Source organism: Narcine bancroftii, chromosome 6 (assembly GCF_036971445.1).
Source record: "Narcine bancroftii isolate sNarBan1 chromosome 6, sNarBan1.hap1, whole genome shotgun sequence".
NCBI classification, from domain to species: Eukaryota; Metazoa; Chordata; class Chondrichthyes; order Torpediniformes; family Narcinidae; genus Narcine; species Narcine bancroftii.
The window spans coordinates 23,002,212-23,014,736 of NC_091474.1; the positions used below are offsets into that span (position 1 = coordinate 23,002,212).

Consider the following 12,525-nt stretch of genomic DNA (forward strand, 5'->3'; position numbering starts at 1 on the left):
AAAGGAATTTGGTCTTTATCCTTGAAAGTTTAAGAGTGATCGTATTTAAACATCCAAAGATCCTGTTAGGGGCATAATAGGGCGAATGTTTTCACCAATGGGACAAGCTCGATCAATAGGACAAGATGGGAGCAGGCCATTTAAAATCTAAGAACCTTCTCTTGCAGAGGGTGGTGAACTTTGGAGGGTTATGGAAGCAAGATCATCAGGGATCGACAAGGAGGAAGTAGATAAAATAAGTAAAAAAAAAACTGAGGGGTGTGAAATGGCACAGAGGTGAAATGTGGGCTGGGGCATATGAAGCTTGATCACACTGAACGGCAAAGCAGGCCGGTCTGCTCCTATTTTATGTGCTTAGGCTTCCATTCAACTTCATTCACTAAATGTAGTTGCTTTCTGGGTTTGAACCCCTCTCCGGACCTTTCGCACCATAGCATTTCAAAGCAATGTGAGCAAGTTCTCACAAGCACAGATCCAGCAACACTTGTTATTGGAGAAACCACACTGCATGCAAACTGGCTGCCATCTTCTCACACTGGCTAAAGCTCACGGCTAATAAAGGCTTTCCACAGTGCAAATTACACAGTAATAACACATGCACTTCTTTCTCTCGGAATGCCACTGAGTCTAACTAACCGGGGAGGGGTAGCTCCAGGATTCAGCTTTCGTTTGACCTGATGAGAGAGTCGAGGGCTAGACAGCACAACTTCAGGATTGAAGGGCGACCACTTACAACAGAGATGTGGAGGAATTTCTTCAGCCAGAGGGTGGTGAATGTATGGAATTTATTGCCACAAGGCGGTTGTGGAGGCCAAGTCTTTGGGTGTATTTAAGGCAGAGATTGATAGGTTTTTGATTAGCCAGGGCATCAAAGGTGATGGGGAGAAGGTCAGGCAGTGGGGCTGAGTGGGGAAATGGATCACCTCATGATTCAATGGGCTGAATAGCCTCTTTCTGGTCTTATGTTTTTGTTTTATGCTTTTAACTTCTTTTGTTGAACTGAGAACATCCAGCAGTCACTTCCATTGGTTCATTGGCCTTAACTTCTGCGTGTTGGATAACCTGAACTCATCTGAAACTCTTGAGATCCATCAAGCACATTCCAATTCAAGGATCAGGAATGAATTTAAAAAAAATTTTTCTTTTTTTTTAAACAGTCAAGCTGCTAGAAATATGAAACAAAAACAGAAAAAGATGAAAACACTCTTGAAGCATGAGGAAGGGCCTTCAACTAAAGGCGGAGAGAGGTCCAAAACTATACGGCACCGTATAGTTTTGGGTGAGGGGGAAAGATTTAAAAGTGACCTGAGGGGAACTTCTTTCACACAGTGGTCAGAGGAAATGGTAGAGGTGGGTGCATTTACAAAGTTTAAAAGACAGGTTCATGGGGAGGAGAGGTATACAGGCTGAATACAGGCAAATGGAACGAGCTGTAGGCAGCTTGGACATCACGGATAAGATGGACCAAAGGGTGCCACACAACTCGACAACACTGTGACTTCAAATGTCAATTCTGTTTCTCAGCATGAGCTATCGAGTGTTTCCAGCATTTCCTGGTTGTTTCTATGATGCGCGATGGTCAAAGAAAAAACTTCTTTGGGAGATCCACATAAAGCTTCATAGTTATCATAAAGACCATTGACCCTTCAGGTCTGTGTCACCTCTCTGGTCAATCCCCGTTCTCCCATTTGTTTGGCCATCTCTTTCACATACTTATCTGTGACCCATATCAACCAAAATATCTACAAACATTTCTCATTAAATATACACAGTGGCATTTTCTCCCTTTTTTCCCCCTTCCCACCCCCCTCCAAAACCCATAAATATTCAACATATACAATAAAACCATAAAACAATATCTTCACCCAAAGGAAAATAAACACGAAAAAATGCGTCATCCACTTGTTACGCACTGAATCAAGTCGTTTTGTCTTCTTATCATTTTAGGGCACATACTTATCAATGGTCCAATTATCCTGCCACCTTTTGGAACTAGGGGCAACTTTCCAGTAGCCAAGAAAACCTTCTGAATCTGCAGGGGTCATCTACTGCATCCAGTGCTCCCGTTGTGGTCTCTGCTACATCAGTGAGACTGGACGCAGACTGGGAGATCGCTTTGATGAGCACCTCCGCTCCGTCCGCCGCAATAGCGTGGATCTCCCAGTGGCCACCCATTTCTATTCCCCGTCCCGTTCCCTTGCTGACATGTATGCCCATGGTCTTGTACACTGACAGAGATGTTTTGGCCCTGAGCTCTTCTGAGTTCCACCAGCACATTACCCCCTTTAAATGTGCTGAAGCCCCCGGTGACAATAGCTGGTCTAGTTAATTGAAAGCAGCGACCGATAGACTTCCAGGTATGAAAAGGAATCAAGGGACATGGAGGAACTGCAGAAAAGTGGATCTGAGATAAAGTCTGGCTAGGAGCTGAAACAAATATAAGAGTAGCCTCGCAAAGCGAAACAGTGCAGTGCTCCTACTAAACTTTACGTCCTATGTTCATTGCCATGTTGTTGTGGAGGGAGTGAGGTAGATGGCCGCAAATGGTTCCGCACCACTTTACTGCATGTTTAGTGTAGCGGTTAGCGCAATGCTGTTACGGCACCAGGACTTGGGTTCGAATCCCGCGGCGTCTATATGGAGTTTCCGCTCTGATTTCCTCCCACTGTTCAAAAACATATCGGGGTTGTAGGTCAATTGGGTGTAATTGGGTGGCATGGGCTCGTGGGCCAAAAGGGCCTGTAACCGTGCTGGATATCAAAATTAAAATTTAATTTGTTGATTATAAAGACCTTTGAATCTCAGGAACTTTCAGCATGTGAGGGTGGGGGTGAGGGGAGAAGGGAGAATTCAGCCTCCAGAAAGGCAGCTTAACTCCAACATCCATATTGCCCAAAAAGGCAGGTTAACCCCATGTCCCAGCTCTTAGTTAAAATCTTTGTAGGTTATGGCTTCACCATCCTTTCCAGAATAGAATCCAAGACCCCACCAATCATTGGATGGATTTTTTTCCTCCCTTTTAACCTTTCCACCTAAATCTATGGGCCCTAATTATTGAGCTCCTTTCTTACTTCTGAACTACATCCAATGATGTGTCCCTCATTGAGAAGCACTGCACAAATGCAGGCTACTCTTTTTTTTTACTCAACAAATCCATCGATTGACAGCATCCATAGAACCAGAGCAAATCTTCCCATCTAAAAACCCTCCTTCAACCAAGACACCCAATAGCAGGCACACCAGAATTTGGTGCGGTTTCATCAAATGTCCAAGTGCCATGTTATCACCATCCATTGATACTGCGGATGACCAGGTTTCCTCTCGCAGTCTTCCACTCACCTGGCGGATCGCGACACATGTAGCAGGTGTAGATCTCGGGGACACTGTCCTCCAGCAGGCCCATGCAGACGCCGTGTTGCCAGCACAGGCACTCCTCGCACTGCCAAAGAGGAGGACAACAGAGGAGTGAGATTTGACATTCTGGAGAGACTCATTATACGGTAAAAAAAACCCCTGCATCTGGCACCTATAGGGGATTGGTAGATGCCGGATAAGTGTATTTGCCGGTTGCTTGAGATTGCGTGTTGTGTGGTTGGCAAATCAACCACTAGGATGTCCCAATTTTAAACTTTTGTATTTTTTTACCTATTTACTTTCTGCTGATTTAAAAAAAAAAACTGGTCGCTTGAGGCTGCCGGTTGCTCGAATTCCAGGTAATAGGGATTTTACTTCACAAGTTAGGTGGGCTGAACTGTTCTCAACTGACAAGGGGCAGCATGGCTAGCAGTGTAGCATTTAGAGCAAAGTGATTACAGCTCCAGTGACTCACAATATGGACAGCTTTCGAGGAATGTAAACTGTCTGAGTCACAGGAATATATTGCACTAGCTTTGACTGACTACAGATTACACACTATTATGGTAAAAAAAAAGCTTTATTTTACATGTTCTGCATGTAATCTACTTTGTTGATACCTGAATCATAAATTCGTTCTCCTCCTCCACCTCACAGATGCAGCGCACAATCTCGAACTGGCTGTCATCTCCATCAGCAGTGTCGTCAGGATTTGTGGTCACATCCACGTCCTGACTGTACTCATCTTCACTCCAGAGCAGACTGTCTGTGGACGAGTCACTTGTGGGATCGTCATCTGAAATATCTGATACATGAGCACAGCCGTCAGACTTGGTGAAAAGACCAACTGGCGAGCAGATAAAGATACTAACCCACTCTCCCCTGGGTTGTAGGGGAAGTTCAGAGGCAGCTTGGAGCTAACACATCCCGTGGGCAAAAAGGGAGTTCATTCATTCGGGGAAAAGGTAAGGAAGAGTGAAGAGAAAGAGCGTGTGAGCAAAGTGTTCAAATATCTAAGGTGGGAAAGAGGGCGTGCGGGGGGAAGAGGGTGGGAGGAACAGTGGAAATGGCGGGGGAAGAGGGATTGGGGAACAGGGAGGAGGGCAGGGAAGAGGGAGGTGGAAAGAGGGGGAGGGGGGTATGGGGAGTAGGCGGGGGCAAGAATAGGAATGAAAAGGTACTAAAGAAACAACAAGTATGTAACACAAGGATGAGTGTCAGTGTCAGTATTGAGGAATGTCTTGGTTGTTTCTGGATGAATGTATACAATGCACTCAACATAATAGAGGCATGCCTCAGCACAAATACTTGGGCACATACAATAAACAGGTCTTCAAAGGATCAATTCAATAAGGTCCATTCCACTTACCCACTGAGATCTGCTCTAATCCCCTCCCAAGATTCATGCATTGACCTCTGACCCCCACCTTACTCCGTCCTGGTTACACCTCTGCAACCCACCCCCCAACGCTTCAGCCTCGGGAATTTCCTTCCGCACTTCCTTGGAGCCCATGCTTCTGGTCACCCACACAAACTCATCTCAGCCTGTTTGCTATATCCAGAGCCACAATTTAAACTGACTGCTTAATTACAAAGACCCAAATTCCTCCTGTTCCATCCCCAGGTCACTTCGTTTATGGCATTTCCACATCTGCAACCATTTTATTTTCTCCAGATAAAAAATAGAATTTTAATTCGATTGCCCTTAAAAATGGGAGGGGGGAATGACAACTTCTTTATTCTTCACTTCCTCAACAAATGTAGATTTCTGTTGATTCCCAACTGCTGTCCCATTTCCTTGCTCCAAATGGCCAAGGTACAGGCTTGCTTTAAAACATTGTTAAATATTTATTTTTACAGCAAGGTTGAAGCCAATTCTAGCCATTTAAACCCGTGCCGCCCAATTACACCCAAATTAACGTATGACCCCGTACATTTTGGAGGGGGTAGGAAACTGTAGCACCCGGAGGAAACCCATGCAGACACAGAGAGAACGTACAAACTCCTTATAAACAGCGCCAGATTCGAACCCGGGGCATTGACACTGTAAAAGCATTCTGCTAACCGCTCCACTAACCATGCTTGCAAAAGATTTTAAACCCCCTCCCATAATCCAAGTCAGGTACTTAACCTCCCACCTTGCCTGTTACCTTTGACAAACTTCTTTTCAATATAGTTTTCAATGAACATTCTGGCACTGCTTTGTGCATGATATCAATGACTAGAAGAAAATTTGCTCCTGGCTTTGGGGAGGATTGAGGTCATGAAAAGCATCGTGTTAAATCGATACTTTGCTTTCAAACATGCAAGACACACAAGTAAAATGGAAACAGGTTAACAGATCAAGGTCTCTGAATATTTGTGCATACATTGCACAGTAAAGTTTAACTTTGCTTGCCGTGGCTCTGGAACTTGAAAGGATGGACATTCTCAAGCTGCTCCTTGCTATCTACATGCTGGCTCTGCATGATACAGCAAGCTACTGTGGCAGACAGCAGATACGTGAAGGTAGTGTATACAGCAAGCACGCACATGACTAACTACACTGCATAAGAGTTCAACTTGTCCTCAATCTCTCACCTTCACCCTGAAATGACTGCAAATTACATCTCAATTTGCTTGCAAACCTGAACCACGTTGCTTCTGGTTGACCAGTGTGAAACACTGCTCGTGTGTGGATCCTCAACCATACCATATCTGCGCTGCTCACTCTCTTGACCATCACACAACTGAAAATGCTCCACCATCACTGAACCTGCAAGCTCAGGATGTCCTTCCCTGATTCCTTTTCTGGAATACCCTCCTTTCAAGATTCTGGTGGGAATGCGATCAAGCCCATTCTATAGTTCCTTCAATTCTCTGACTACCTTGTGGAATGCCAGGCCAAACAGCCCCTTGTTGTTTCTGGTCAAAATCACCCTTGTCTTCCTCTACCCTTTGGTCTCCCATCTTAATTCCATCTGTGCTATCCATCCTAAATGGCTCCTGTAGTAGCAAGTGCCAGCTTCTCAGCATTCTCTGAGTAATGAAGTTTCTCCAGTAATCAGCTACCATATATGCCAGCATATAGGACGATTCAAGTATGGGTCGACCCCCTGAATTTCCACCTAAAATTAGGTTTTGAGTAATACCCTTTATATAAGACAACCCACCAATCTGGCACTTGCCGCTGACCAGTGGATGGAGTTAAAAGCAAATCACAAATATTTTAATGCCAAATTACCCTGTAAAGGTTTATTTTATTTGAACATTTTTAAACTGCCACCGGCTCCTGTAAGAGGCTGTTAAAAGCCTGTATAGAGATGACGGCAATCAGACTGGGCTGATAGACACCTGGAGGAGCACAGAGACTTCACCGATAAAGGGGCATGCGCGAGATTGCATCGGAGCCAGCGGGAAGACGGCAGTGGTGTTGAGACCTCACTGTCAAGGTTTGGATTTTAGACCTGTTCTATAAGATGCCCGATTTTAAGGTGAAATTTTTAAGTTTTGAGGATCGTCCTGTACGACGGCATGTATGGTAGATTTATTTCCAAAAAACTGTACGAATGGGGCTCTCTAATTTATTCTCACCACACACAGCAGCATCTTCACTACCATCCGTCCTAACAAAGTGTTTTATAATCTCAAAAGGCCTTTTCTTCCTTCATTCTCTCCCTCAACGACGACTCCATCTCGAAGAAGATCTCACTGGCTGCAGGGTGGGCTTCCAAGAATGGGAAAGGCAACAGAGAAATGCAAGTTCTTTCCACCGCAGAATATTTAAAATACAAACACAGGACTTTGCATTAGTGCAATTTGGCGAGAAGGGCGAGGGGAAAAAAAATGGGAAAAAATCAGATCACCAACCGTTAAATTTCAGTCCTTCCATGTGGAATCCCGAGTCAGAACTGCATAAGGATGAGTATTTATGGGAGAAGGGGAATTTGTAAGAGGAGGAAGATCTGGTTGAAAGGAATGTGGATTTTTTGGGTGGGTAATCTCTGGAGACATCTATGTTCTCTTCACTGTCAGAAAGCTCTGTGATCAAAGAATTGAAAGATGTCAGCACAACACACTCATCGATAATTGACATAAACTGGGCTGAAGTAAGGTGAATAAATAAGAACCATGGTGTGAAGTCGGCGATAGTGAAGAACGGGGAGTGGTATCCCAAAGAGAGGGATGGCCGGTGGAGACAGCTCCGCCTGACGGGGGCGAGCAAGGCCGTTTTGTTGTTTGGGTGTGGACTTGTCCGATCAGACTAGCATTCCCAAATCTCCCAAACCCCTCCCCTCCCAAACCCACTTTGGAAGATGGGTTAAGATTCAACAACATAGGCGTGGAATCTGATGAAGGAGAACATCAAGGAGCGCGTCTCCACAGGCTGTATTAACCTGCTGAATTTTAAGAAACTTCAGATCCTCAAAGGGGGACGTCCGACTGATGGGAAACTGTGACACAACACAGTCAATGAATAACGTGCAATGATTCGCTTGAACAATCACTTTGGGTCCTCAACAACAAACTCAATCAGGGACTGATTTAAGGACTCTTATTTTTGCACTTTTTTTCCTCTCTGGATTGCACAGTTTATTTATAGTTCTTTATTGGTGATTGTGCCTGGCCTGCAGGAAAAAGAATCTCAGGGTTGTATGTGTTGTCATGTATGTACTCTTAGACAATAAATCTGATTGGCTCTGATTACTCCTTGAGGAATGTGACCACCTTCCCTCCATATTCCCTTGTGCCATACCCTGACTCCCCAAGATTGTCCATCTGAACTGCAAAGCTACGGATCCTCATTGGGTTGAGGAGCTACCTACTAGGGCTGAGTTGTATTACTTTGGTTTGAATGATTCATGAGGCAAACACATTATTTCTGTCTGGCATTTTCACTGTGCAGGTTGAGTGCAACTTCTATGCACTCATCCATCATCAGTGTTCAACATACAGAGCAGGGTCCTGCACAGATCCCACTCAGCTCCTGCAAGCTGAGAAAGACTATCCTTGTCTTCAGCAGATTTATGTATATTATCGCCCTTTCCTGTTGCCTGGACTACAAGCACAGATCCCAGGAGGCAAATGGTGCATTCGTCACCAAGCCATCCAGGTGCTTGGGAGTAATTCATCAGGACTGCGGAGATGAATTGCAATATTTGGAGGCAATCAAAAGAACAGAAGGGGGAAAAATAATTCTGGGGATTGTTTGGGACCTGCAGATATGGCATAAGTGTTTAATGAAAGCACCCTTGCAGGCACATATCCAGAGACTCACATGTGTGCATTCATGCGAGGTTGCATGCGTGTGCACGCACACGCACACACAAGTATACGCGTATATACACACACACACACACACACACACACACACACACACACATACACACGTACCACTATTGCCACCTGCTGTCAGAATACTGGAAATACACAAGTCAATCAATTACTAATTTTCTTCTATCTTTCAAATCAAAGCAATACAGACAATTCCACTCCACACTGGTTCATGCAAACCTCCAGTGCATTTGCTTTTCTCCTCTTTCTTTCGCCTATCCAAACTACAATTGGCTTGTGGGAGAGGGTTCCAGGTCCTCATGGTTTAATTGTGAACGTTAACTCTCAATAACTGGAAATGCTCATCTTTTATCCAATTACCCCAATCCAAAGTATTTTAATTCTCGTCTATTTAAATAAACAATCTATACCGTTCTTCAAAGATAAAAGCAAAGTCTTTCACATCTGTGAAGCAACCCCGTGACTGGATTATTACATCTCCAACAGCTCCAACAAATTACTGGAAGTTTGGCAGCACACTGAACTCTTACTCTGCAGTCCCCTCACTATTTCTGTAAGCTCTTTGTAACTTCTTTGGTTTTAAATTTCACATCACTTGTTGGAACTTGCTTTACAACTCGGTAAACGCAAGCGGGGTTCTTTTTGTAAGGCACTGTGAAAGCTGAGACCTTCCCATTCCCCTGCACTCCCAGAAACCCTGGGTCTGCTCTCATTTGAACGATTAACAATTTTGGGGGGGGAAATTTATATATTTTTTCCCCACAGGGTGTGGATGTCTTTGACCAGCATACATTGCCCTCCGCCAATTTCCCCTTGAATTGGGCCTCAGGTTGGGCTAGGGTCAAGGGTCAAGAACATTGCTGTGAATCTGGAGTCACAAAGACAGATTACTTCCTTGAAAGGACCAGGTGGGTTTTATGACAATCTCATGATTTGGAGATTAATTTCATGAAACAAATTTTGGTTTTAATTTTATTAGTTTAAGTTAAATTCTCTCTTCGTACCATGGGATTTGAATCTGTACTTCTCGATCATAGTTCAGTCCAGTAAATGCACTCACTGTTAAAGCACAACATGCCAGAGGAACTCAGCGGGTTGACGAACATCACTGCAAGGAACTGTGGCTGGTGGGAAACTGCCTCTGAAGCTCCTCAACCTGACAGGACCCCTCAACCTGACAAGGTCCTCCAGCATCCAGTGCGACTGTCCTCTGAACGCAATCATCATATTATTTTGACCAGCTGGATCTGGTTTTAACCCCCTGCCTCACAACACCTCCACCTCACACTCCCTTTTTCGGCAGTGTTCGCCCCACTCTTACTAACACCTACTAATGTAAAGGAAGAGCCATTCCTCAGACAAGTGTCAATTCAAGTGTGTGCTTGTGTGGCAACAGTGATGCCCATAATCCGAGTGCAGGGACCTACTCCACAGCAGATGGGAGACTTTGGCCTTCACCTGCCCGACAACAGGGAACAACGCAGTCAATTGGTGGCCTGGGCAAGGAAACGGAACACGAAAGTCTGCTGAGATTGTAGTAAAAACACACATTAAATGCTGGAGGAACTCAGCCCAGTCTCGCTGCATCCATAGGAGGTAAAGATAATATAACTGACATCTCACGCGAGTCCTCCTTCTGAAGAAGGGCTCAGGCCTGAAACGTCAGTAATATATCTTTACCTCCTCCTGGTGCTGTGAGACCGGCTGAGTTTCTCCAGCATTTAATGTGTGTTTTTTTAGGGAAGACCAAACCGAGAGAGGTGGTGAATTCACTGGCTTGGTGATGAGATATTGATGTGCCTGTGACATGATCAGTTATAGACAAAAACACTTCCCAGCCCTTAAAATTCTCTCACCAGATTTTGCCTTCTTTTTCTTCTTTTTCTTTTTCTTCAGTTTCACTTTCAGGAAATCTCGGAGCTTTTTCTCCTTGCTCTTCTCTTTCATTCCTTCAACCAACCAGAGAGATGGGACAATTACGATATTTCAAAACAATACTGGCAGGAAATGCAATAGTTATTCAACTTCTCAGTGGTGGTAGTATAATACAGGGTACAAACAGCAGTGAACCACAAGTGTGAGATCACAAGAACTTTCTGAATGGAGCAGCAATCTATTTGTGTTTCAGTTCTTGATGTAACAGGGCAACGAGGAGGCTTTTGGTATGCTGGCCTTTATAAATCAAAGCATAGAATATAGGAGCTGGGAGGGGATGTTGAGACTATTCAAGGCATTGGTGAGGCCAAATTTGGAATATTGTGTGCAGTTCTGGTCCCCAAATTATAGGAAGGATATCAATAAGGTAGAGAGGGTGCAGAGAAAATTTACTAAAATGTTGTCTGGATTGCAGTATCTAGAATACGGAGAAAGATCGAGTAGACTAGGTCTTTATTCATTGGAATGTAGAAGGTTGAGGGGGTATTTGATATTTAAAATTATGAGGGGAACAGATAGAGTAGATGTGAATAGGCTCTTCCCCTTGAGGGTAGGGGAGATTGGAATGAGGGGTCATAAGGTAAGGGTTAGGGGGCAAAACTTTAGAAGTAACATAAGAGGAAGCTTCTTCACTCAGAGACTGGTGGCTGAGTGGAATGATCTTCCGGAAGAGATGGTTGCAGCATGGTCAATATTGTCAATTAAGATAAGATTGGATGAATACATGGATGTGAGGGGATTGGAGGGTTACGGACAGGGAGCAGGTGGGTGGGACTAGAGGAGATCACTTAAATTGGTGCGGACTAGAGGGGCCAAGATGGCCTGTTTCCATATTGTAATTTTAATATGGTTATATCAATTGGAACTAATTCCTTATACACAGAGAGTTGGTAATGGTTCCAGTAGCTGGATGGTCTAGGGATTCTCTTTGATACCCGACTGCCATCTTTAATGCAGAATAGAATGAAAGCTGGGACATGCAGTACGATATCAGGCCCTCTTGGCCCACGAGCCTGTGCCACCCAATTATGCTCAACTGGCCTACAACTCCAGTACGTTTTGAAGGGTGGCAGGAAACCGAAGGAAACCCAAGCAGACACGGGGAGAACATTCAAATTCCTTACAGACAGTGCTGGATTCAAACCCGTTACCAGCGCAGTAAAAGCATTGCACTGACTGCCACGCTGAATTCTTAGGGTGTATGCCCTTGTTTTTGTCCTCACCGCTGTCTGTCAAGCCCCCTTCCCGGTCTTGCAGCCTCTTGTGAGATCGCTCCGCCTGGCTATCCTTGCTCTTCTCCCGGAGTGACGGTCGGTGCTGAGCAGCCCCGTCGAGAGAAGAGGGGGCTGAAATGCGTCTCTTCTCGTTCAGCCTTGCAGTCTTTGGATCGATGCCGGAAGACTGCGGCTCTCGGTGGGACACGTTCTGGGTCCCATCTGAAAGGGAACATAACGACGTGCGTGAGACTTGCATTCATTCCTGGGAAATAGTAGACTGAATGACAAGGTAACACCATCTCTGCATTTACATTGGACACATGCTAACAGTACAATAACAACGAATGGAATTATTGCAGCAGCTGTCAGAGTCTAGGGAAGTAAACAGTGACTGCATTTCCTGAGAAGACTGAAGTGAGCAAGGAAACCGGCTACTATCATGTCAACCTTCTATAGGAGCCTCTATGTAAAGCATCCTGGCCAGCTTCATCACAGTGTGGTATGGTTGCTACAGAGAAATGGATCAGAGGACAATGCATTGGACCATCAGAGAAGATCAATGGAGTCCTCCTCCCCCTCATTGATGTGAACTATTGGGATCGTTGTCTGAAGAGGGCGCGCAAATCATTGCAGACCTTTTCCACCCCACACACAGCATTTTTCAGTCAGGAAAGAGATACAGGAGTATCAGAGCCAACACCACCAGGCTGACAAACAGCTTCTTCCCATGTGCAATGAGAATGTT

General features: G+C 44.8%; 1 protein-coding gene across 11 annotated transcripts in view; it reads right to left on the bottom strand.

Annotated features, from left to right (window-relative positions):
* Positions 1-12,525, bottom strand: part of LOC138735814 (PHD finger protein 20-like) — a 66,367-nt gene that overhangs the window by 12,170 nt on the left and 41,672 nt on the right. For all 11 annotated transcript variants that reach the window (XM_069884276.1, XM_069884285.1, XM_069884284.1 and 8 more), the window contains 5 exons: positions 11,787-11,999; positions 10,485-10,577; positions 7,204-7,374; positions 3,975-4,159; positions 3,340-3,439 (listed from right to left, as the gene is read on the bottom strand). In XM_069884276.1, the coding sequence (XP_069740377.1) occupies positions 3,340-3,439; positions 3,975-4,159; positions 7,204-7,374; positions 10,485-10,577; positions 11,787-11,999 (762 nt within the window). The remainder of the gene's footprint in view (positions 1-3,339; positions 3,440-3,974; positions 4,160-7,203; positions 7,375-10,484; positions 10,578-11,786; positions 12,000-12,525) is intronic.